General features: G+C 55.8%; 2 protein-coding genes across 3 annotated transcripts in view; both read right to left on the bottom strand.

Moving 5' to 3' along the window:
- Window positions 1-2,529: 2,529 nt before the first annotated feature.
- On the bottom strand, window positions 2,530-6,993 carry CPLANE2 (ciliogenesis and planar polarity effector complex subunit 2). Its single transcript, XM_002685745.6, has 5 exons — window positions 6,444-6,993; window positions 4,948-5,100; window positions 3,844-3,968; window positions 3,466-3,602; window positions 2,530-3,236 (listed from the first exon to the last, which is right to left on the bottom strand). The coding sequence occupies exons 1-5, from the start codon at window positions 6,553-6,555 to the stop codon at window positions 2,972-2,974; spliced, it is 792 nt and encodes a 263-aa protein (XP_002685791.1). The 5' UTR covers window positions 6,556-6,993; the 3' UTR covers window positions 2,530-2,971.
- A 9,782-nt stretch (window positions 6,994-16,775) lies between these two features.
- The window catches only part of FBXO42 (F-box protein 42), a 107,147-nt gene continuing 98,050 nt past the window's right edge, over window positions 16,776-25,872 (bottom strand). For both annotated transcript variants that reach the window (XM_005203374.5, XM_003585804.6), the window contains exons 6-10: window positions 25,336-25,446; window positions 23,516-23,612; window positions 22,978-23,034; window positions 22,060-22,176; window positions 16,776-21,526 (exon numbers count right to left, since the gene is read on the bottom strand). In XM_005203374.5, the coding sequence (XP_005203431.1) occupies window positions 20,411-21,526; window positions 22,060-22,176; window positions 22,978-23,034; window positions 23,516-23,612; window positions 25,336-25,446 (1,498 nt within the window). In that variant the 3' untranslated portion in view covers window positions 16,776-20,410. The remainder of the gene's footprint in view (window positions 21,527-22,059; window positions 22,177-22,977; window positions 23,035-23,515; window positions 23,613-25,335; window positions 25,447-25,872) is intronic.

The following is a 25,872-nucleotide window of genomic DNA, read 5'->3' as shown; positions in this document are numbered from 1 at the left end:
GGAGTCCAAGAGCAAGGCATCGCCACCATCCAGCTCTGAAGAGGGCCCTCCGCCTTGTCCAGTCAGCACTTTTTCTCTGTGTCCTTAGACAGTGGAAGAGTCTAGGGGGCTCTCTGCAGTCTCTTTTATAATAGCACTAATCCCATTCATGAGGGCTCTGTCCTTACGACCAAAAAGTGAAAGTGAAAGTCACTCAGTCGTGTCTGACTCTTTGTGACCCCATGGACACACCTGTCCTCTGTCCATGGGATTCTCCAGGTAAGAACACTGGAGTGGGTAGCCTATCCCTTCTCCAGGGGATCTTCCTGACCCGGGGATCGAAGCTGGGTCTCCTGCATTGCAGGCAGATTCTTTACCACCTGGGTCACCAGGGAAGCCCCCTCATGACCAAATCCCCTCTCAAAAGCCCCTAACACCATCACACTGTGGATTAGGACTTCAGTGTATAAATTTGGGGGGGCATAACCGTTCATGCCATTCATGATGGCATCATTGAGTCAATGGGCATGAGCTTGAGCAACTCCGGGAGATGGTGAAGGACAGGGAATCCTGGCGACTCTTGGAGGTCGCAAAGAGTTGGACACGACTGAGTAACTGAACAACAAACTATTCAGTTCAGAGCATTCCCCATCTCCAGGGAAGGGGGCTGGGGAGGGAAGAGGAGTGGTCTGGGGGTCTTGACAAACAGCACCAGGGTGGGCTGCAGCACATAGACACCCCCATCCCAGCCCTGGAGAGAGCAGTGCCTCCTCCCACCAGCTGCCTGCCAGAACCCTCGTGTCTGCGGGCTCAGGGCCCTGAGGGGCAGACACGACCACACTCTTCCCGCGGTTCCCTGTAGTCAGGGCTCAGCCCTGAGCTAGCCTAGGGCACCACCCTTCCCTCAGGCTGCTGCAGGGCCCACAGAAGGAGCAACAGGATATCTGGCTTTGCGCTGTTGTGAGGTTTAACCTAATGTTGGAATTTCTGGCACCAAAATGGGGAAGTCACCTGGGGTGGGTTGCCATTTCCTAGTCCAGGGGAATCTTCCTGACCCAGGGATCAAACCTTCGTCTCTTGCATCTCCTGCACCAGCAGGCAGATTCACAAATACTCCAGCGGCACGGGGGCTGGGCTTGGAGGAGCTGAGAGAGCAGCTGGCCTGCTCAAGTCCCAGCCCTGCTGTGGTCTCCGCTTTGTTCTTACGGAGAGAGATGGGAATTGTCAACTCTCTGGACCAGTGCTAGCCAGCGCCCTGACCCACCATGGGGAGGATCAGAGTTACTTCTCCAGAGCAGCCTCTGCTCTTGGTTGAGCTGGTGCCCACGAAGGATCCTGAAGAGATAACCAGCTGGGATACAGGGTAGCCGCTGCCCCCATCATGGGTATCCTTGGCTGCAAGGTCACATTCACGTCCTGAGGCCACCTTCGCGGGGTCCTCCCTTGCACTGCCTGGTGGGTAAAGTCTACTGGAGCCAAGAACACAGAGAAGTGGGCCACAGCAGGGCTGAAGGCCGCAGGGGGACACGCTGTGACCCAAGAGCGGGCATCAGCCTGTGGGCTGTGCAGGCTGTAAGGCTTGGGTCCTGCCTGGGGACATTCCTGCCCTGGGGCATGGGATAAGTTCTGGTCTCAGCTCTGAAGCTGAGTCAGGGGTAAGAAGGTGCTAAAATACGCGTTAGGGCCTGGGAAGTGTTGACAAGCCTGCAGGCAGTGCCCAGGGTGGACAGACTGGCAAGCAGTGCCGGGCAGGCCACCAGGGTGCTTAGGGGCCTGCTGTGTGCCAGGGGGAGAGGGGGCAGCATCTAGCGAGGTGTGTGTGGGCCTGTGAGTCCACGCGGTCCGGGTGGCCATGCCTGTGAGTGTGCAGTGTGCAGAGCGGCCCTCTGGAGAGCGGCCTCTGAGGGTCCGCGGGCTGCCTGGCCATCCAGCGCCCTTCCAGCTGGGTCAGACTCAGGCCAGCCCTGGGCCCAGGGGCCCATCTATGGACCCATCAGGGAGAGAAATTCTAAAGGCCGGCTTGTAGGCACTTGCCCCCTGCCCCCTACCCCCTACCGCGAACTTGAGCCTGCATTCTCGTCTCTGGCTAACGCAGGGGATGCAGGTTTGATCTCGGGTCAGGGAACTGAGAGCCCACGTGCCGCAGGGCATCAACCCGCACACCGCAGAGAAGTCCGCAGGCCACGGTGAAGACCCAGTGCAGCCAGAACGAAAAGGCACGAGAGCGGAGCTTGAGGACACACGGGTGGACTCCATTTCCCAGCATCCCCGCGCCTCTCCGAGGCCATGTGACTAGGTTTCAGCCAATGAACGGCGGGCCGGAATGAGGCACGCGGCTGCGCCAGCCCCAGGTCAGGCACAGAGGCCTGCCCGGCAACCTCCCACCGCGCGCGCTCCCCTTCTGCTGACAGGGTACTGATGGCCCAGGACAAACCGGGAGGAAGCTCAGCGAGGAGCTCAGGCCCGGATCTCTGAAGGCGTGTTCGGAGCGGGCCCCACACCCACCTCCACCTCCACGGGAGGTGAGACACAGGAAGGAGGAAACACCTGTGAAGCGAAGCCACCGAGAGCGCAGGGTTTATCTGGGACAGCAGACGGTGTCACCTCAACTAACACCGGCTCCGGACTGAAGGCGCTTGAGATCCGGGGCCCAGCTGAGGCACCCGCTCCCCAGTCACCCTCTGAGACGCTGCAGGCGGGGCTGGAGGAGACACTTGCGCCCTCGGGCCCTGCGCGTACAGGGCCTCAGTTTTCAGAAGTCCGGCGCCCGGGGCGACAGAGGAGGCCGGGGGGCACCCAGAGGCCCTCAGACCGCTGCCCTGAAGGGCCGTGTGTCCACCTCCCTGCGCTGAGCTCCACGAAGAAAGGGCCTTCCCAGGCCTCCACCCTCCCTGACAGGCCCCGTGGCCCGTCCTGGGGGGAAATCCGCATTTCTGCCCCAGCGCGGGGCCCAGGTCCTGCTCCGGGTCACCCGCGGGTGGGGAGTGCCCGCTCACGAGCCCACCACCCCTGGGCCGGGACAGGCCTCTGGGGCGGGGAGCAGGCCAGCTGCCACCTGGTCCTGGTGCCACAGCTGCTCCGCCAGGCCGTTGAGCACGTGGGCGACGTCGGCCAGCCCGGCCCGGCCGTCCAGCGTGCGTCCGTCCGCCAGCCGCCGCCCCGGCACGCTCTTCACCCGCAGCAGGGGCAGTGGCCAGGCCTGCCGGAAGGCCGCGAGGTCCCGCTCGGGCACGTCCGTGTGCACGTACTGGTCGAATCTGGAGGCGGGTCAAGGAGCCTGTCTGTGAAACCCTCGGCTTCCCCGTCAAAGCCAGCCTCCTCCCGGTCCCTCGTCCCCCGCACCCCGGTCTGCGGGAGGCCCTGGTGCAGCCTCTAGGGAGCCCGCGGGGCCGGACCCCACCGCGCGGCACAGGCAGGCCCCCGGACCCCCGCTCCGCGCCTCGCCAAACGTGGCCTCTTAACAGTGCTGGGGCTCCCGGAGGATACTTGGAGCCGATGACCATCCTGACCACGCCAGGGGCCTCGCCGGCTACTCGCGCCAGCTGTCCAGGGAGGTCTTCAAAGGAGGCCCGGTCAGTGAAGGAGAAGAGGAAGAGGAACGCGTCTGCGTTCTCCTTGCAAGCCTGGGGACGGGGTGGCCGGTGAGAGGCTGCTGCGAGGTAGCCTTGGGACCAGAAGCTGTCGGCCCCGAGAAGTCTTCCCACCGCCCGTCCATTCACAGCCCGGGAGAATGAGGCCCGGCTTGGCAGCGGCTGCTCCCGGGGCTGGGCCAGCGTCCTCGGGCCCTCGCGCCGGCGCCTGCAGACCGCGCAGGCCCCGCTCAGACGCCCCGCCCCCAGACCCCAGGCCCACCTGCCCGCTCACCGGCAGCATGTGTTCGAACTTTTTGAGCGCAGACTCCCCGCAGTCCCAGAACTCGAAGCGGAACATGACGACGCGGTCGCTGGCCTGCAGCTTGGCAGGCCAAAACACCACAGTGGTCTGGATGCCTGGGGGGCCAGGTGGGTCCCCGCGGCACGGGAGAGGCAGCGGCGGAGGGGAGGAGGGGGCCGGGAAGAAAGTCCTCAGTCTGATGGGGAAGGCACAGTCCCTGACGGGAGAATTCCTGCCCCAGGAGCCTCCAGCCTACCAGGGAGATGCAGCCCTAGCCATAACCGTGACGAAGCACTGCATCGGCCAAAAAGTTCGTTTGGGGGCTTCCCCGGTAGCTCAGCTGGTAAAAAAAAAATCCGCCTGCAATGCAGGAGACCATGGTTCGATTCCTGGGTTGGGAAGATCCCCTGGAGAAGGGATAGGTTACCCACTCATATATTCTTGGGTTTCCCTTGTGGCTCAGCTGGTAAAGAATCTGCCTGCAATGTGGGAGACCTGGGTTCGATCCCTAGGTTGGGAAGATCCCCTGGAGAAGGGAATGGATACCCACTCCAGTATTCTGGCATGGAGAAGTCCATGGACTGTATAGTCCATGGGGTCTCAAAGAGTCTGACATGACCGAGCAGCTTTCATTTGCCATAAGGAGGTGCAGAAAAATTCAAACGAACTTTGTGGCCAGCCCAATAGTTTCCCTCTTATGCACATGCATGCTAAGTCACTGCGGTCATGCCGGACTCTGCAACCCTATAAACTGTAGCCTGCCAAGCTCCTCTGTCCATGGGATTCTCCAGGCAAGAATAGTGGAGTAGGTTGCCATGCCCTCCTCCAGGGGATCTTCCCACCCCAGGGATCGAACCCAGGTCTCCCGCATTGCAGGCAGACTCTTTACTGTCTGAGCTGCAGGGGAAGCCCGCTCTAGTACTGACCCCACTACAGTCCGAAGGGGTTGGACAGAGGCGCTTGTGTAGGCTCAGAGGGGTGAGTGGCTTTCTGGGGTTGCAGAGTAACAGGTGGGGCTGGTTACAGATTCCAGCTCATGTGGTCCAGGGCGAGTCTTTTCTCCACCCCAGGGAAGGCCTCCTAGGAGGGACTCACCAGTGGTCTCGTGGTGCACCACGGGCACCTCCAGGCCAGCCAGCTTGGCCACCAGCGCTGTCTTGCCCACGCCACTCTTCCCAGACACGAAGATCTTGTAGCTGGCAGTGTCGATGGCCACAGGCGGGGGAAGCACTGGTCGCTCGAGCAGCCCTGAGGCAAGGCGGGAGCCAAGTGGGGTCAGGGGGCCAACCTGGGGCTTTTTTGGTGCCAACCAGCCCTTCTCTATACAGTCCCCGTGACAGAGGCTTGCCATACAAGCAGCATCCCCGGAGGAGAAGTTCTGCTGGAACCCCAGTGCTCCCTGAACCAGGCCAGTGCCTACTCCAAATAACACTTTTTTTTTTTAAAGTTCGATGCATGAGGTGCTTTTTGTTATTTTTTGCTGCACCACAAGGCTTGTGGGATCTTAATTCCCCTACCAGGGGTTAAAAGCAGGCCCCTGCAGTGAAAGAACTGAGTCCTAACCACTGGACCACCAGGGAATTCCCTGAGATGGTTTTCATTAACACTATTATCATATATCGCACATATCACATATAGGTGAAAGCAAGGTTTTCCTAATTTTTTCCTCAATGGAGAAATAGCAGCAAAAGTATTCTTACGTATTGCAAATAAGCTCCTTAGAATCAATACTGTCAGATCTTTATGAATGTTTTAAATTAGTTAACGAATTTAGTGTTTCTTTCTTTTTGCCAAGCTGTGTAATTTGCAGGATCTTAGTTCAGTCCCTCACCAGGGGTTGAACCTGGCCCACAGCAGTGAAAGCGCTGAGCTCTAACCACTGGGAAGCCCTGAGTGTTTTTAATTTAAAACTTGCAACAAAAAAAGTATCAACTATCAGACATCATAGTGTAGGACCTGGAAGTCTTAAAGTGTGGGCTGCCCTCTCACTCTCTGGTCTCAAGCATTCTGGCGGTTTGTGTCTCCGGGCCAAAGCTGGATTCAGTTAGGGTTAGTGCAGTCCATGCCAGGCCCCTCTGCGGGCCTGTCAGCTGGATGAATTAACTTCCTCCTGGGGAACAAGGGCGTCTTATTCTGGAGACAGCAGGATATGGAAGAGGCTTGTGTTTACTCACTAGGGGAGCTGGGACAAGTCTGCAGTCCTACTGAGAAGGTTAAATTGGCCTCCAGGGTGCAAAGTGGCCAGCAGAGGGCCTGGGCCGGCCGAGGCCTCAGTCAGCAGCCTCTCTGGTGATGGGGGTTCCTGGCAGTGTTTTGACTGTTTCCATGTTCCTGGCTCTGATGATGGAATTAGATCTAAGGAGATTTGGGGGTGGGGGCCCCAGGATGGGGCTTCTAAGGTTCCCAAGGATGGGGAGAGGGGTGGAGTCGGCCCTCAGTGCCCTCTCTGCCCCCGCCCCTCCCCCAGGTGACCCCCCCCAGGAACAGACAAGGAAGGGTCCCCCTCGCCCCCTCCCCTGCCCCGCCCCCTCCCCCAGGTGAGCCCCCCCACCCCACCCCGACCTGGGACAGGCAGCAGAGGGGGCGCTCACCAAACACCCGCCGGCGGCTCTTGCGCAGGATGCAGGCCAGGTACTCCTTGCCCTGGGCGCTCTCGTGCCAGTCTGGGACAATCACCGAGCCCGGGGCGGCCGGCCCGGCCATGGCTGGGCACCCTGACGCGGAGGGAAGGCGGAAAGCCGGGCACGGGGGACGGAGAGGGAAGCTGGGTCTGTGGCCTTCACCTGCGCCCGGGCTCCTCCCTGGAGCCCCCCGCCCCCCGGAGGACGGGGCGATCGTGAAGCTCCAGCTTCTTACTGTTCCGATTGAGGCTTCTAGCCTCCAAGCCCCCTTGCAGTACCCCGGCTCCCTCTCATCGCGCCGACCGCGCAAGACGGTCACCCCATCGCCGCCCCAGGCGGTGTTCGCACGGCCCCCGAGCCGCTTGTCACCTCCGGGGAGGTCACACGGCCTTGCTTCTCCTCCGCCTCCTCGATCTCAACTCCGGGGGCCACCAGCGCTCACATCGGCGGCCCCCGCGGGGACCAGGTGGAGCTCGCTTTGAAGGCCTGCCCCGCGTCCGGCCGCCCAGGGCCGGCGCTCGAGGCGCATGCGCGGAGTCTGTCGTCATGGAGACACGGGGCGGGGTGGGCCGCGGGGCTGGGCAGGTCTGTCTGTCTCTGCGGCCGCGTGGGCTCCGTAGCTGGGTCTGGCCTTCTCCATTGCTCTGTCCCATCCCCAGTCTTCCTTGCAAAATTCGACCAAATCCCCCTTCTGCCTCTTTGCGCCTCAGTTTCCTCTTCTATAAAGTGGAGGTAAAATGCTATTACCTCCTAGGATTCTTTACAACAGTGACGAGTCCTTAGCAGTGTTCAGTATGTTTACTTATTATTGTTGTAATAGTATCATTATTATTGATCTCGTTCGGCAGGAACTAGACATGAATTAAACACCTGTGGCTTCACCGATGGGGAAACTGCTGCTGAGAGTGGTCAAGGGACTTGCTCAAGGCCTTAAAAATGAGTCTGATTGATTTCTTAATTGATTGATTGATGTCACTTATTCAACAAATAGTTACCGAGCGCCTGTTTTATGCCTGGTTTGTTGTAGCTGCTGGGAATGCAATGGCCACGAGAGGTCCCTGCCCTCCTGGAGCTGACATTCCATTCAGGGGCTGTGAGCCCCTCCCCAGTGTCCCCACACTGGGCACCAGGCCTGTCACCCAGACGGGTGCTCAGTAAATGCACTTAGCTGGACAGTGTGCAAAATAGCTCATTACTGAAAAGTTGTCTACTACACTTTTTACCAGTACCTTCTTGCCGTGCCTTCAAGTAGGGCAAATCACTGTTTTGTAAATTCTATGAATTAGCCTTCCCAGGTGGCTCAGCAGTAAAGAGTCCACCTGCCTGCAATGCAAGAGGATCAGGTTCAATCCCTGGGTCAGGAAGGTCCCTGAAAAAGGAAATGGGAGCCCACTCCAGTGTTCTTGCCTGGAAAATCCTGTGGACAGAGGAGTCTGCTGACCACATTCCTCGGGGCCGCAAAGAGCACACGCGCTATGATTAACCTTCATTGGAGGCCGACTAACTGCCAGCCGGCGGGGGCTTTAGAGAGGTCAGTTATTACCTCCATAAACAAATTTGTGTAGGAAATACTATTGCCCTTCTTTTATTTTACAGATGAGGAAACTCAGAGGCAATGGGATTATCTGAAGTCACACCACATAGGTGGTCAGTGGGAAAACTAGACTCAGAATCCAGGGTGCCTGGACTCTGACGGACGTGTCTGGTCTGCCGCAGTGGCTCTTGTGTTTGTTTTTTTTCATTATTTACTTATTTATTCGACTGCACCAGGTCTTCACTGAAGCATGTGAGATCTAGTTCCCTGACCAGGGATCGAACCCAGGGCCCCTGCATTGAGAGCACAGTCTTAGCCACTGGACCACCAGGAAGTCCCTGGGTCTTGTGTTTTTAAAACTTTGATCCCAGTCCCTAGGAGGGACATATCTAGCAAAGCTGAACGCAGACAGAGGGCCATGAGCCCACAAATCACTGAGGCCGGTTCTCAGGCCCTGGGGGGGAGTGGGGTCAGGATGTGTAAGCCGGGGCATTTGCCTTAAACTTGCTTACACCGCACTGGAAATACACGCTCGTAACCACCCCTGCAGGGCTCCGCAGCTGGAAACCACAGTCTGTGCTCCTGGGTCGCTCGGTTCCCCATCCCACAGGTCCTAGCGTCTGCGTGGCGTCTTCACAGTGGACCAGGGGAGCCTCAGTCACGAGACTAAGACCTGATGTACGTCTAGGCTTCTGGACTTCGCAGCCAGCCCTGCCCTGGCTTGGCTTGTGGAGGGCTCAGGAACAGTGAGGAAACAACTTAGCCATGTGAGCTGGCTAGTTAACCTGGAGGCCAGATACGATGTGCGGTCCTCCTGGGCTCAGACAGGGAGGCTGGAGGTCGGAGGGGCTCGTGGCCAGAGGGTTGGGGGGATCAGTCTTCACGGCCTCAGGAGCTCATGGAGAGGACACTGCAGCAAGCTGAATCAGGAGCCTGTGCAAAATGCAGATTCTCAGGCCCTGACCCCCAGAGAGTCTGCTTCCGGGGGTTGGGCGGGTCTGTGAGCCTGCACGTTTAACAAGAACGCTGGGCAGTTGGAAGCCGGGCTCTGCGTCAGTCTGCTTGGGCACTACAGGCTGGGTGGTGTACACAGCACAAACTCTCCAAGCTCTCTGGCAGCTCGCAGTCCAGAATCAAGGCGCCAGCAGGGCTGTCTGGTGAGGATGTTCCTCCTGGTTTGCAGGCAGCTGCCTCCTTCCTCCCTGCGTCCTCACGAGCCCTCTTCTGTTCATACACACCCTTGGCGGCTCCTCCTTTTTGTAAGGACATTAGTAATATCAGATTAAGGCCCCACCCTTATGACCCCATTTAACCTTTCTTGCCTCCCCAAAGGCCCAATCTCCAAATAAGTCTGCTTGAGGGGGTAAGGCTTTGACCTATGGTGGGGGTGACACGTTTCAGCCTGGAACAAGGCCCAGGACCTCACTCACACAGTCGCCACTGCTCAGCTCAGGACAGGAACCAGTCACGGTTGGCGCCTGGCCTTTCAGAAGGATGCTCTGTGCACGGTCCAGGGGGTTCCTCTCTCCTGTGCTCCTCTGACCCCTAAACTACATGTCCCACAAGGGTCTCCTCTTTGAGTCTCAGGTGAAACAGGGAGACACTACCCACTTAAAGGCCCTTCCAGTGTAGAACCTTCTGATTAATCCACTCATTTCTTCATGGTTTGGACTTCTCCCCAGACTGAGCACCTCCTGGACAAGGCTCCACAGGGGCTCACAAGGAAAGCTTGTCATGGCAGGGACACGGGGCCATGTGGGCAGCACACAGACCAGGGGCCTGCAGCGCGGGAGGGCGGGGGCGCTGGGCAGCCTCTGCGCCATCGCACTGGCCGTGGTCGCTGCTTCCTTCGGGGCTTCCCGGCTCACCCCCTGGCCCCCGAGTGACCTTTTTGCACATAAATCAGCACTGTCCCACCCACAACTGCAGTCTCCAGTGGTTTTCACTGTGCTCAGAGTAAAATCCAAACTCCGCGTCTTCCAGGCCTTCCGTGACTGACCTGACCACCTCTTGCTTTCACTCCAGCCAGTGCCTTCTTCCCCAGCCTGCTGCACTCAGCAACCCTGGCCTTTTTCTGCTCCCACTGAGGGACTCTGTGTCTCATTTCCCACCCCCTGGAACTCCCTCCACCACCCCAGGGCTTCATGAGGCTGGCTCAGGGGAGCCCTTGCCCAGGTCTCGGGTCGACATCGCCTGCACAGAAGCCCCCCTCTGCCACTCAGGGACTTGCCCGCACATCCCAGCTCACTCTCACATCATTCTTTCTTGATCCTGAAATTTTATTTACTTACTTATTTTTGGCTGTGCTGCGCACAGACTCTCCCTAGTTGCAGCACGTTGGGGCTGCTCTCCAGATGCGTTTATGAGGCTTTGCTTGTCTGGGCATGCCGGCTCTGGGTACACGGGCTTCAGTACTTGTGGTGCACGGGCTCAGTTGCTCCGCCACACGTGGGATCCTCCCAGACCAGGGACCAGAACTGTGTCCCCTACATTGGCAGATGGATTCCTAACCACTGAACTGACAGGGTAGTCCCGATCCGGAAATTTTAAAATGTATTGTCTGTCCCCCTCACCCTGGACATGCGCTAGGATTGGGGGCCTTGCCTTCTCGTTCTGTTATATCCCTGTGCTACCACAAACCGGGTGGCTTAAACAACGGAAAGGCATTTTCTCAGTTCAGGAGGTTAGAAACCTGAGATCGAGGTGTTAACAGGGTCAGTTTCCTGGAGGGCTGAGTGGGAAGGACCCACTCCAGGCCTCTCTCTGGCTTGGCCACCCTCTCCCTGTCATATTCCTTCCCTCTGGGCAAGCCCCTGCTCAGTTTCTCCTTATGATGATACCAGTCCTATTGGATTGGGGTCCACTCCAAATGATCTCACTTTAACCACTTCAGTAAAGATCTTATCTCCAGGACTTTGCTGTGATCCGGGGGTTAAGATTCTGCTCTTTCACTACAGGGGGTGTGGGTTTGATTCCTGATTGGGTATTTTCAACACATGTCAGAGAAGGTAATGGCACCCACTCCAATACTCCTGCCTGGAAAATCCCAGGGACAGAGGAGCCTGGTGGGCTGCCGTCCATGGGGTCACTAGGAGCTGGGACACGACTGAGTGACTTCACTTTCACTTTTCACTTTCATGCATTGGAGAAAGCAATGGCAACCCACTCCAGTGTTCTTGCCTGGAGAATCCCAGGGACGGGGGAGCCTGATGGGCTCCCGTCTATGGGGTCGCACAGAGTCAGACACGACTGAAGCGACTTAGCAGCAGCGGCAATGCATAAAGTTTTTCCAGGGTAGGGGAGACATAATTCAGCGCATAATCATCCCTACTACCTACAATATGTCTGCAATAGAGTAAAAACTTAATAAAAATGTGCTGACTGCCTGCCTATGGCTACAACATGAAGAATGGCTTGCAGAGGGCAAGCCTGGAAGAAGGACCATTAGGAAGCAGGGTGAACATTCTAAGAACGAGTAGAGGATGTGCATTTGTCAAATATTTATGAGCCAAGAGTGGGAAGACAAGAGTGAACGCGGTGCAGCCCCTGCCCTCGCGTGGACCCCCACTCCAGTGAGCAGGGCAGTGGGTGGACAGGACTCTGGCTGGTGGACTTAGTGTCCAGATTCCCTCAACGCTTCCATTTTGGCTGAGCTGGGTGGTGGCCGCTGCGCACCTGGGCTTTCTCTGGCTTCGGCGAGCGGGGCTGCTGTCTGCTGCAGTGCAGGCTTCTCACTGTGGGGACTTCTTCCACTGGAGCGTGGGTTCTAGGCATGAGGGCTTCAGTGGCTGTGGCCCGTGGGCTCAGTAGTCGTGGAGGGTGGGTTGAGTTGCCCAGCAGGCTGTGGAATCTTAAGTTTCTGGACCAGGGATCGAACCTGTGTCCCCTGTATTGGCAAGCAGATCCTTAACCACTGGATGACCAGGAAGTCCCCCAGATTCCCTTTAAACACTGAATTTGGCCAAATCATCCCCAACAGTTGGGGCTCTTTTTTCCTCACCACGCGATCTTAATTCCGCAATCGGGGATCCTACCTGGACCCTGGGTGGTGACAGCGGACAGTCCTAACCACTGGACCACCAGGGAACTCCCCCCAGGAGTTCTTTATCGGCTGAGACATGACAGGCTGGGCGCCAAGGCTTGTGTCCTTGCCCGGAAAAACCTGTCGTTCCCCGGCTGCAAACCCTCCCGGCCTCCCGCGGGCCTGCCGTCCACACCGCGCCCAATCGGCAAGGCCGCCTGAGCACCCGGCCCTGGCTCAGCGCGCCACACGGGCCTTCCCGCCGTTCCTTGGACTTGTCAAGGTCACGCCCGCCTCAGGTCTGTGTGCCTGCTCTTCTCTCTGCTGGAACACTCTCCGCCCGTCTCCCCGTGGCTTGTTTTTTACATTCAGGTCTCAGCTGAAATGTCACCTCCTCAGAAAGGCCACGCAGATGAGCCCAACACCGTCACACTTTGTCACAGCCCATCTTAATTTTCTTCATGGGATTATCCACTGGAGTCGTCTTGCTTAGTTGTTCCCTTCTCCCCGCCCTCCACCAAACCATGCATTCCACAGGGCAGGACAGGGCCTGGCAGTGCCTCTGACAGAGGGAACTATGCGGGCGTGAGTGCCAAGTCGCTTCAGTGATGACTCTGCGACCCCGTAGACTGCAGCCCGCCAGGCTCCTCTGTCTGTGGGATTCTCTGGGCAAGAAGACTGGAGTGGGTTGCCATGCCCTCCTCCTGGGGGTCTTCCCGACCCAGGGGTCAAGCTCAGGTCTCTCACATCTCCTGCGTCGGCCAGCGGGTTCTTTACCACTAGCACCACCTGGGAAGCCCAAGACGGGGCTGCAGATCTGCTTAATGCAGGGATCTGTGCTGGCCAGACACCCCACCCTCCAGATGTCAGCCGCGAGGCCAGTTTTTCTGCGTTTCCCACGGACTCTCTTTGCTGCCCGTCTGGGTTTCTGGGCCTTCAGCTCATCCTCCAGTTCCGCCCCGTCCCCTGCGGTCACACGGGGCCTCTGTGCCTCCCCACAGGCTCCTCCCTCCACAGAGGGAAGACCCTTCCTTCCCGCCCTGCAGTGCTCCCCAGGCCCCTCTCATCCTTTCTTGTGGACCCGAGGCACGTCATCTGCTCCTCTCCAGGTGGAGCAAGTTCAAGTTTTTGCCTCCGCTGATTCACCCATTTCAGAAGCAGGGCTTTGTTTCCTCTGATTCAATTTAATCTGTCTCTGCTCTGCAGATGTTATAGTTCAGCGATTTCCTGGTAAAGTTAAATTCAGTGATTCTTCATTCCTACAGCTTAAACACTTAAGTCTCCTCAAAGCTGTTTCCTTTCATCTCTGCCTCCTCTGGTGCTGGGGTTCACGTTCAGTGGGGTGGGGGGGGGCATTTACCCGAACAGCGAGGAAGCACGGTGGGCGTCCTCTCTGGGCCTTTGTGGCCAGCTGCCATGGCCTCACCCACACTGCCCCGTCAGGGGTGTGCTCTCCGCCACCGTGGGTCCTGGGCATGAGCTTCTGTCCCTGCTGCATCCGAGAGGATGGCCTCTGCTCACTCTGCATGGTCCTCGACCCTGCATGCCGGCTCCTCTGGACAGGCCAGACCCCTCACAGCTCTTCTGCACCCTTCCTGGGACACAGGGGTCTGTCTTCCCGGTCTGAGGCCCAGAGGCCTGCACGTTCTGCGTTCCTGACTTCCGGAGGCCAGGCCTGGACCCCACTGACCTGGGGTCTCCCAGAAAGGCTGTCTGCCCCTGCCTCAGTGTAGCAGGGTGAGGTCAGGACAAGGAGAATGCCTTCCCAGACCTCTGGCTCCTCGTCCACCCTCTTCTTGCGTTTTAGTGACATAATTGGACACTCTTTTGGCCCCGGAAGCTCAGGACTTGTCCTCTTTGCTCAACCGAGTGACACTCCCTGGTGAGGGATGAACCTGCGAGCTGCTCCCAGGGCAGGCCTCTCTGCCTCGTCTGAGCGCAGAGCCTTAGGGGTGAGTCCACACTCAGGGCACACGTACTGAGAGTGACCCTCAGGGCAGCGCTGGGCCTCTCTGGCCTCGTCGGGGGGCAGGCAGCCGCCCAGGTCCCCGGGCCCCCGGGCAGGAGCTTTCTTTCCCCCGAGGCTTCTGCCTGGTTAGGGCCTGCCCCGCCCTCCTTCCATCCCTGCAGTGGGTGGGCAGACAGGCTCCCTGGCGGGGACGCGGCACACTCCGCCAGGCCCCTCAGGCGTCTGAAACATCAGCTCCGCTCTGTGTGTACCGACAACGTCGGGGCCGGAGCCCAGCCCACGGGGAGAAGCACCGGCTTGCCCACAGCTGGGGCGCGGGGCGGCGCTGGGAAGGAGACACGGACTTTTTCTCCGCTGTCCCGCTCCCTTCTTAGGAGGCTTTGGACGGTGTCTGGGACCCAAAGCCTTTCCCAGGGCGCCCCCCGGTGGGCTTTTGAGGCATCACACCCGTGGTTCCGGCTAAACCGGTAACCTGTGCGACCAGCAACGTCACGGCCATTTCTGCCCTTGCAGCTGAGAGGCCCAGGGAGGCAGGAACAGCTTTCGAACAGATGCGCCCCTGGTCCGAAGTCCGTGCCTGTCCCTCATCTATAGTCTCTCTGGAAACTCCTTTCTGAGCCCACAGGACCACATCTCAAGGGTTGAAAGGGCAAACAGAGGTCCTATGGTCTCACTCTTGATCTGACCCATAAAGCAGCTCCGCCGTCTCCTCCCATGGGCTTTATCAGTCTCTGGCTGAATACTTGCATCAACAGTGAAATCAACAGAAAACGGCAAAATTCTGTAAAGCAATTATCCTTCAATAACAAATAAATTTTAAAAATACTGAAATCATCACCTCACAAAGAACCCCCGGGCATGCTGGACTGCCTTCTCCATGGAACTGTGGGGAGGAGGGGAGGAGGAGACAAACCACAGCCCCTCTGGCACCATCCCCAGCTGGCCAGCCTCAGGATCTCCTCGGGGGCCTTTCCCAGGTTCCCCAGGTGAGGGCGACGTGGCAGGGTGGTGCCAGCACATGCAAGGCTGTGGTCTCCTGTCTGAGTTGGACGGCCTGTGGAGCCCCAGGAGCAGGAAGGACATCTGATGTCACCCTTTTGCGGGCTGGATGCTGCAGTTCAGACCCAGATGGGCACAGGCCTCTGACCCTTCAGCACCCAGGGGCGGGGCGGGGCGGGGGCTGTGCTGGGACACCCACAGGCCTGGGGGAGCCGCGCTCTGCGCTGAGCTGAGCTCTCACTGAGGACTTCTCCCCAGACTGGCGCGTGCCCTCCTCTGCCCCTCACGGGTTCTGACCTGGGTCGCTCACGCTGCCGTCTGCAGGCTCCGACCCGCCGAGCTGGGGCCTGCTCCCCCGCCATTACGTCGGCCCTTGGCCCGGGTGGACTGCGTTAGGAAGCTGGCGGGAAGCCTTATGGGACTGACCTGCCCTGAAAGCCAGGTCTTCCCCAGGACCACCAATCACCACAGGCTCCCTACCCACCAAACATCACCTCCTCTACATCCCCTAGTCTGAGTACCCAGGCAATGCTAGAAACCCTCCAGTGATGCCACACTGGTTCCAGGCTTACACAGAGCTCTCACTGCGTGAAGTGATTCCCAATGACCCTTCTCTAGAGCTTCTACCTACTGACCCTGTTGAGCCCACAAGGAGCTATAAGGAGCCACAGCCTTAAGGAGCAAGTCTGCCCTTCCGTAAGGGCAAGTGTGGAAGCATCCAGAACAACCATTGTACTGCTTGCCACCTGCAGACCAGTGACCTGGGACCCTTCCAAACACCGTGGTCTAGTCTGCCAGCTGCCTCGAAGTACGGAAAACAGAAGAGACAGCATCAGACAGCACGCTGTTACACGGGGAAAAGTTTCATCCTACAGCTTGGGAAAACACACATGGGCACGCAGGATGAGAGCTGCAGGCTCACAGCACCTTAATCTGAGACGAGGCTGATCCTCAGTCTGAGCTGCATGAAAGAACGACGGCGCTAACCCAGGAGTGTAAGAAGCAACCGGCAGATGAAGAATAAGGTCCAGAGGGAGGCGAACTACCGAGACCGTTCTGACCCGACTGATGGCAGCAGCTGTCACGTTCTGCTCGAGGCAAAAAGCCTCAGAGGTTCTCATGGGGACAGGTTATGAGATGACTCAGACAGTGGTGGACGCGCATAACCCTTAGTCAGGAGCGTGATCCTAACAATTTACACACGCGGCCAGCACTTTCCTTCAAGATCACATCTTTTCTTCAAGGGCTAATTATAAACAAGAGCCACCAATTATTAAGGGCCAGTCCAGCACTGGGCTAGTGCTTTTCATATTCAACTTCCAATTAATCCTCATGATCCTATAAAAATAGAAACAACTAGGTTTATAAACGAGAAAACTGGTATCCAAGGTTGAGCAGGAAATAGGGGATGGCAGGATGGGCCATCACGGGCTTCAGGCCCGTGCCTCCAACCCCCATCTACTGTTTCAAGAGCCCAAGGCCCTTCATCTTTGCTGAGGCGGCCAGCGATGGCGCAGATGTCGCCCAGGTCCCTGGGTGTGCTCTCCAGGCTCGTCACCTCTCTGGGGCCCCACTGCAGGGTGGCGCTGAGCGTGTGAAACTGCGTCCTTCAAGCACGCTGCAGAGCGCTGCTCCATCATTACATGATGGCTTTGGGGGCGGGCCACCCTCCTGGAGGAAGAGTATCTTTCCCACTACTTTGCTTCCAACTCCAGTCTCCAACTGCTTTTCATCATGGCTTGCTTTCTTTCTTTTATACTAATGAAACAGTTTAGACAATTCGGTCCATTTTGTTTTATTTGTTAAATCGCTAAAAAGTCATCGGGGGAAAACATTAACAAAAAATAAAATCGACGAGATTTAAATATCAATGAAATCAAATCCACTTTTCATTCCTACACTGTTATGTGCCTACAGTGATCATCTCAGCATAAGCCACCCAGGACCCCTGAGTCACGTGGGAAACGTCACTCAGCACCAGCTTCATCAGGGCACAGCACGCGTGCGCTGATGGGAACCCTGGTTGTGGGAGGGGAGAGAGCGAGCAGACAGCACATCGGCGCCAGCGCCTAAGGGGCGCTTTCCTCTGACAACGAACACGGTGGAGGGAGCCACCGCTTACTGGTGACCGTGCAGAACATGCCTTCTGCAGCTCATGGGGAGGCTGCCTGGGGTGCGGGCCTGCAAGTCCGGCTGCCTTGCCCCTGGGTGTGTTCAGATCCCCCCCCACTGACGTGTGCGCTGGTAAGAGACCACAGATAATGCAAAGCAGAGCGTCACCATGGCAGGACCACCACAAGGACGAGGACAGACAAACCAACCAACCAACCAGGAACGTCACTCTCAAGGGGAAGGAAAGAAGCGATGCAGAAGGAAACCCAGAAAGATCAAGTGAAATGGAAGGAAAGCATCCCCTTGTTCTCCATTAGTTGGAGGCTTTCTGTCCTCTGAAGCCCAGACTTAAGAGTTGCTTTTCTTCCTTCTTCCTCTTCTTCTTTTAAAGAGTTTCAGCATGGTTCCTAGGGTAGTTCATGGTTTCAGCTCTTGATATTAAACTCAAGCGTTAAAACCAAATCAATCTGTAGAGGGCTGGGAGGAAAGGAAACCCAGGATTGCTTTACAACTGAAAGTTAAGCTTGTTCTGACATCAAATTTGTGCTCCCAAAAGAGTGGGGTGGGTGCAGTGGGGAGGGGGTGGTTTTTGGAACCCACCACCAAAACACAGAAGCAGGGCAGAAGTATGAGCGAAAATGTGAGCCCTCTCTGCTGCGCAGCCTGCAAAATGAGCAAACAGGGAGCTCTGTTCAGAAGGAAAGGAAGAGACTAAACCTCTCACGAAGTCAGCGTGGTGGCCGGTGACGTCAACGTGACGGTGGGGGGCTGCCAAGGCACACTTGCAGGAACGGAAGGGGTTAAAGCTTCAAGTAGAGACAAAATGTATCTTAAATACTTAAATACTGATAAATATTTACTTTAGGTGCTCCTGAGGGTTTAAAAAAATATTCCGTCTCAGTTTCCTCAGTGAATCTTAAGACAAAATTGGCATCGTGTCAAAAGCGGAGCGGTGGTTCAGCCGGATCTGACTGAAGCGTCCGCGGCAGCGCGGAAACGGCCCCCTCAGCCGGGACGCCCGGAGCCCCCCCGCACCCAGGAGGCGGCCACCTGGGCTGTGCCGCCTCGCTCTCCCCGGACGCACGCCCACAGTGCCCAAGAGCCAGCGGGACCAACGCCGCGGAGGCGGCAGAGGCAGAGCTTTCTTAAAGGAGTTGTAAGCAGTCTGGTTCCGAGCGGTGTGGGTGACCCTGGGATGCCACGCAGTCCCAAGGAGCCAGGCTCCTTTCTACGAGGATCATCAGCTCTGCTGCCTGCCTACTTGGGGACAGTGGAAGGAATCAACAGGTTAACAGCGGCTTAGGAAGGCCCCGGGACAGAGGGAAAGATCACCAAGTTGAGACTCAGAACTTTCAGGCTTCCAAATACTTTATATTTAAGTAGGAACTCAGTGAGTTTGGAGGCACTGTCCATGCACAGATGCAGTGTCATAAACAAGGTTCAGCAGCAGCAGCAACGCTGAAATTGCTAATCTTCTAGGCTAGCCTTCTCTTGTGAATAAGGAACCCCGCACGATCTAACGGTCTTTGCCAAAGAAGGCCTGGCAACAGGCCCAGGGTAGAGAGTCTGGGAAGCTAAGTGCTGAGCTGTGAGCAGCTGGACACCATGGTCAGCAGGCGCATGGCAGTTTCCTCACCCTAGGGAGCACGCAGAGGCACCCCTCCCCGTGAGCTGGCCCTTTCCCGGGCTTGGCACCAAGGGCGCTTTCCCACCAAGACCACATTGTAAAAGCTAAAGGCTAGGGGAAAGGATTTAACATGATGTAACAGGAGAAAGCACACTTATCAGACAGGCTGCTGAGAGCTGGCTTGGCGCCAGGACCCAGGGCCAGCTGCAGCACGCTTCGGCTTGGGAAAGGCCGACAAGAAATTGGGGAGAGCGGGGCTGAGAAACGAATTCAAAGCCTGCAGGCAAAATAACCCTCTTCTCCTGATGAGAAACCTCCAGAATGACGCATGTTTCTCCGGGTCATGGTTTAGAGACTGGCAACCCCCCGTCCCCCACCCCACCAGCACTGCTCTGGTTGGAAATGTTATCTCAGAAATGACATGAAAGTGAAAACCCAAGCCTTGTTTGGGCGACAGGTGAGCAAGACAAAGAAAGAGCTGCCCTGAGGTCAGCCATGCTTCAGAGAACCCAAGCACCAGTCCACAGCCAGGCAGAAGAATGCATGCCACAAGCGAGGGCGAAAACCCTTCTGGAAGGAACTGCTCTTCCAAGATCAAGTCTATAAACATGGATGGGTGTGTCCAATGTGCTTTGGAAATAAAAAGAAGCCCACAGTACTTTCTGACGCATCAAGGATTTCTCATGGTATTGGTATCTCAGAACTCCCTGCTGGTCCCCTAGTGACTCGAGAAAAAGGGTTCCAGAAATATTTCTAAGAGATTTCTCTGGACACCCAAACCTAGTAAAAGAAAGTGACAAAGGTTTTAGGGCTTAAAAAATTTCACATATCAAAGAAAAAGAGGGTGGGGGAGGGAGGAGGGGAGAACAGCAGCTGTAAACAGAAAAGGCGGCCTCTGAGCGCCAGGTTTTAAGGGGAAGAAAAAGAGAACAAATACAGATTTTGGAAACTGCGATGAAATATGACTATTAGAAAACTCCACAATCAGACCCCAGAGTGTTCTCTAAGACATGGAGGGAGCAGCAAACAGGCGCTGCTGCGTGAACGCTGTTTCACGATGACCCTGGCGCACGTGCAGCGGATCCCACTGGGGAATTTCCTCAGTCCCAACGGGCAGAAGAGGGCTGGGCAGAGGGCATCACTGCAGAGAGCAGCGGTCACAGGTCCTCTGCGGGCGGAGAGCAGACTGCTACACGTCACTGTACCTGCCAGCACCGACAGCCTGTGATCGGAAACCTCTGCTTGTACATTTTATGCGTGCCCTTTCTTTATCTAACTCTGAGAAGGCCAAATAAGATTTATAGGTGGCTCTTCAGTTTCTGTAGGAAGGTTCTGGTATTAATCTGTTCCCTAAATTCTTGGTCTAGTTACCAGTAAAGTAGAAAAAGGAGGCAGAGCCTCTGCTAAAACACAGCAACAATTTTATCTGAACCAGGATGGAGCTCTCTCCCTCTTTGTGAACAGAGTTGGCTATATAATATTTCTTTATAGATTTATATAATTTTTTTGTCTTAATGGATATCTGATCCCAGCCTGGAGTGAGTGAGGCTGGGAACTGGGGTTTGGTTTATGAGAGTAATTTTGTCCTTTGTTTCCTCAGTTCTCAGTCCAAATGCTTGCACGCTGGAAAATTCCAAATTAAAAGCCACAGAAAGGGGAAAGGTTTTAGAACATATTATCTCTTTGCTCGCACAAAGTACAAGGCGTTTGTTTTTGGATAGTACTTCACATTCTGTTTCTTGTCCATGAGTCCTCCAAATATGATGAGCTCGCCCCTGCCTCGTACCACGGTGTGCAGGCTGGTCTCGGGAGGCCCAACCACAGAGCTGCTATTAAACACTTTCCACTTGACGCGCCCCTTCTCCTTGGTGTCCTTGATGTCCAGCACGTACATCTGCATGGGCTTGCAGTTCATGCTCTGGTACAAGGGCTTGCCCACGTTCAGGGACTGTGGAGGGTGGTGGCCCAGGCGGCGGGCGATGGGGGGCAGGGCGTGTCCATCTCCCTGCGCGGGCCCGGGGCGGGGGACGGGCACTGCTTCTCCGCTGCCCAGGTTCTGGCTCCCGGGGGAGCCTGGAGAAGACCCCAGGGGAGGGCTCAGTGCTGCGGAGGCGGGGGGACCTTTGGACGACATCGCTTTGATGGCTTCCAGGCTGCGGCGCAGGGCGCCCGGGGAAACGGCTCCCGCGAGGGCGCTGGCCACGTGCGGCGGGGTGTGCACACCGTTCGTCTGCTCGGGAGGGTGTCGCAAGCTGCCCCCCGCTGTCCTGCTGCCCACGCCATCCACGTGATTGCCACTGGAAGCAGCTTTCAGGTCCCAATTCAGATCTATTGACCCTAACCTTAGATCTTTCTGATCGGGGAGTGATCCTCGTCGAGGGGCCAGGGAGAGCCCCATTTTCAGGTCATACCCTTCAGTGGTGGACGGGGTGCTTGGAGACACAGCCTGCACAGGGCTGTCCAAGGAAGAGCCACTTACAGCTGCCGATCCCGGAGATAAACTCCCACCGTTCAGGACAGGCGAGCCATCGCCCCTGGCTGGGGAAAGGCTTCCTTCTCGGGAACCGGAGGGGGTCTGCCTTTGCGCTCTGGGCCTCAGGGTTCCCCAGCGGCCGTTAACACAGGGTGCTTCATCCATACTCCTCACGGGAGACTGCGAGCGGTACTCTCGGGTTTCAGGAACCAGGGCTGGAGGGGTGGCACTGATGGGTGATGGGCGGGAGTTCAGGCTGGGGCTAAGCGGTGCTCGCCCACTAGGCGCCTGGCTGAAGACCACCACACACTGCCCGACCTGGAAGACAGAAGACCTGCGCTCAGCTCTGATCATTTATTCAGCTATCAAACATTTTACCATGAGCGTCGGGGATGGGCCAGGCGTTCTGTAGGTGTCTGAGATCCCTACAAAGATGAAAAGAATGCAGCCTGCCCTCCAGGACAGATGGGATAATTTCTATATATAAAGTGTTTGGTTGTATAAAGTGGTTGATAAAGCTGGTATCGTGAGACATGTGCTATCACTTGAATCATGTCTGCAGAGTAGGGGTAAAGGGAAGAACGAGTATTTGTGTGGGGGACCTGGGGCAAGTTTTGCAGACAGAGGTGCTTGAAGCTGGGGTGCCTGAGGGACGGGTGGGCCCCACGTAGGTTTTCTGCCCGGTGGCTCACGTGTGTGAGAAATGCCTGAAGAGCTGCGGTCAGTGTCCACCTCTCGGGACATCAGGGTGTTTTCAGTTCCCATACGAAGTTGCTTGGCAATCTGACGAGTTAATCTGGCTTTAGAGTTCAGGACCTCTCCCTCTGCTGGCCCGCCGGCTTTCCACTCACCCGGCAAGCTGGATGGCACCACAATTCTGGGGCCCCGTGGTCTTCATTCTCCACCTTGAGCGGCTGCCAGGCCCAGGGACCTGAGTGCATGTGCAGCAACCAAGCATCCTTGAACAGCTGCAAGAGAAGCAACAGCAGCAGGGCTCAGGTGTGGCACAGGCTACAAGGCACACACACACACGCAGAGCCGCGATCTCCCAGCTGCACGGTCGTCACAAGAGCGTGCGAGCGCTTCAGGACGCAGAGCAAACGCGCTGGCCATTCATTCATTCGTGTATGACCGCTGGCCGGGCACATCAAACTGCACTTGGGGCCCCGTGAAGCAACGTGGTTTTGAATCTTGCCTGTGGTTTTATGTGTGTGTGTGTGTGTGTGCACACTGATAGAAAGGGTACTAGATAAGGCATATCCACAATGTCTGAACCTGCATTCTTAAATAAATTTCATGTGAGTTCTGGCCACTACCAACTTACTTTTCTCTCTCACCCCTCTTTGTAAAAAACGACAGCAGCAAACAGCATAGCCTGAAGACTCAGTGGGAGAAGGAAGACTACGCCAAGTCGCTCCAGTCGTGTCCGACTCTGTGCGACCCCAGAGACAGCAGCCCACCAGGCTCCCCCGTCCCTGGGATTCTCTAGGCAAGAACACTGGAGTGGGGTGCCATTGCCTTCTCCAGGAAGACTGTAGATATGAACATTTAAGAGATAAACGTCTCTAATGAAGAGCTTCCCCCCTTCTCCCCAAAAGAGTGGAGAAAGGGCCGGAAAATACAGAGGCTATATATCCAGAGTGGAAAAGGTATTTTCTAAATGAAAACGCTACAGAAAGGGCCTTGCAGTTTTACAAGGTGAGACAGGGGAAGCAGGTTCTGAAAGCTCAGCGGCGTGTGCATGGGAACGCCGCACCAGCCATACTCACAGCGTTGGGACCGCCACACCCTCCAAGGATTAAAATAGTTGCATCATCTATGACGATCTGGGAGAGGAAGAAATTTAAAATAAACCTACAAAGACACAGGCGTCCGACCTCCGCTACCTCAGTGGTATATGAAAATAGTCTACCTGGAGCCCAAATGACAGCATTCTATTCACCACAGGCTCCCCAGTCCCCCAAACCACGTCAGTTCTGATCCTGGTAAACAAACTACTGATGATTCATCTGCGTGAACTCTCTGTTGATTAAATACTATTAACACACGAGCGCCAACCACGTACAATGCAGGGTTCTCTCAGAAAATAAAAAAGCAAAGTAAACGCTCTGGGGAGAGGCACAGTATGAAGCCAACAAAAATAATTATAACCCATTAGAAGTTGAAGAGTAAATGCCAGCAAAAGTGAACGGTAAACTCTCCTTGGCCTGTGCGTGCTGGCCCCTTACCTGGCTCCCTCCTCCCTCTCCTGTCCTAACTGACAGACGCTACAGGGCTTGCTGAATAGTTATCTTAACTCCTGAGCACCTGAGACTGGCCGCCTCGGGGATGAGGACTGGGCCCGGAGATGCTGGGCTTGGACCATGCCCACTGCTCGAGGTCTAGCACCCAGACGTCACTGCTCCTGTAAGACAAGGACACAAGGGTGAGGGAGCCGGGCACGCCCGGGGCCACGGGAGCCAGCCCGGAGGAAGTGACGCTCTTCAGGGTTCTCCCACAACGCCACGCTCGCAGTCAGCACTCCACCACAGGAAAGGAGACTTTCAGACCTTGCTCTTTCCATTGACCCATAAGGCCGCATTTGAGTCATGTCTGTAGCCAAACAGCAACTAAAGTAAGAGTTACTTAATTGGTGATAGCAGGAGATAGCTACTAGCTGTGATACAGTCTTTCAAAGGCAAAACCCACAAGGAAGAGAGCAAAATTATTCAGAAGGCAGTTCTACCACTGTCTAGGAGATAAAGACTTATCGACCTTGGCCACAAAAGGTAATTCACCACGGCTAATGGAAGCTGCAGCTCTTGTCAAGGACAAATCAGCGTCTCCAGCCCTCAGAGGACCAGCATGGCCAGGACAGGCTCCTCCACGCAGTCCCTGTACTGTGGCCCCTCTCTAAGGGCACTCACTCACCCACAGGGACACAGGAGTGAGAACCCCAGGACCTTAAGCCCTAACCCTCTGACCTGGAGGGTAGAGCTCACACACTCCGCTTCATGAGTGTTCTAAAATAAGATGCAGAGGACCCTGAGGGAGAAGAGGGTCGGGTCTGGAATGGTTTTACTGCTGACAGCCCATCAACTGCCATTTCAAAACGCAGGTAAAGTGACCACTCCTGCTGCTGACGCCAAAGCAGAGGAAGTACTTCAGGCAGACTGCTCTGGGCAGAGCTGCCGGGCTGCAGGGGAGGAGACAACCTCATGGAGGATCAGGTCGGGGAAAGCTTTCTTGCTCCTACCCATTCTCCCAACTCATGCCAATCTGCCTCTCTCCTTCTCTGAAGCTCCAAGGGGCACGAGCTGGGCCCTAAGGACAGCAAGGAAAAGTTCTCTGCTTCTTGGGAGGTGGCGTTCTGAGGGCACAGGCAGAAACAGACACGGTGAAGGCCCGTCAGAACCTGACCCCACTGAACTAACCCGCACCCCAAGCAATACTGAGATTCTACATGGCCCTGTTTTTTGGGGTTTTTTTTGACATTTGAAAAATGAGCTTTATTTTAAAATTAAAGACACACTGAAAACAAATACTTTTTACAATTTATATCAAACACTTAAAACATAATTTAGGAATGTTGAACATTAATTCTTAATTCAAAGTAATGACATTCATAGAATACATCTTGGTCCCAGCCAATATGGGGTTGAAAAATCTAATATTTCATATCAGCTTAACCATTAATCCTTGCTAAAATTCACTGATTATGATCCAACTTTACAAGGTTAAGCAAGTCTTCCAGGCAATACTCTCATATAACTTTTTCAAATACAAACATTTATACCAGCAAGGCAATTATTAAAATATATATAAATTATGCTGAGGGGCTTGATTAAAAGATTGTCTATATAGAGATGCGCCTCACCTTAGAAAGCACATACACACAAAAACATTTAATTGAATATAAGACGCCCGTAGCCCTGATTTTATGGAGCAAGTTTCTCAATTTATTGGTCTGTGACTAGAACCAAAAAACAGAACACCAGGGTGAGATAACTAACTGGATTAATCGGAACCATGCTCAGGAATCTTGACCCTGACTAGTTTAGTCTTCTGCCCTAGCTGACCTTTCCAGGAGTATAATCTTTCCTGAAGATAATCTTCAGGGTGACAGTGAGCTAATCAAATGTACTCACATCTGCCTCGATCCTAGGGAGCCGCCGAAGACGATCATTTTATCGTCTATCACACAAGAGGAGTGCCCGGCCATGGGAGGTGGGCCGTGGGTGGTCACAATGCAGTTCCACCTAATGCAGAGAGACGGGGGAAGTCAGGAAGTCAGCGCCTCTGCCTCTGGCCTTCTGTGCTTAAGACGGAAGATAGGAAGCGGGCATCCATCTCACATGACAATCCTATCACCTTCAGTAGAGAAACTGTTAGACAATAAATGCAGGATGGCACAAGGCACTTATGCCTTTTCTACGGATCTGCTGAAGTTCTATTCACTCAGCCCCCCAATGGGTAAGGCTCAGACACGGAGTGGAGAGAAGAGAATGGCAGGGACTGCACCCCGTCCCTGAGCTGCTTCAGCCTAGCTCGCTGAAGGAGTACCACCTGCTGTTTCTTTCTACAGGCCTGATTTGTTGATCAGCAGCAGCTGCCAAGAGCCCTGTACTGAGAAGCTGTGCAGTCCGTCACAAGGAAACAGAGGTGGCTGTCATTTTAAAAAGACG

This window comes from Bos taurus, chromosome 2 (assembly GCF_002263795.3).
Source record: "Bos taurus isolate L1 Dominette 01449 registration number 42190680 breed Hereford chromosome 2, ARS-UCD2.0, whole genome shotgun sequence".
In the NCBI taxonomy this organism is placed as follows: domain Eukaryota; kingdom Metazoa; phylum Chordata; class Mammalia; order Artiodactyla; family Bovidae; genus Bos; species Bos taurus.
Note: the sequence above shows the minus strand (reverse complement) of the source record. Positions and strands in the feature narration are given on the sequence as shown.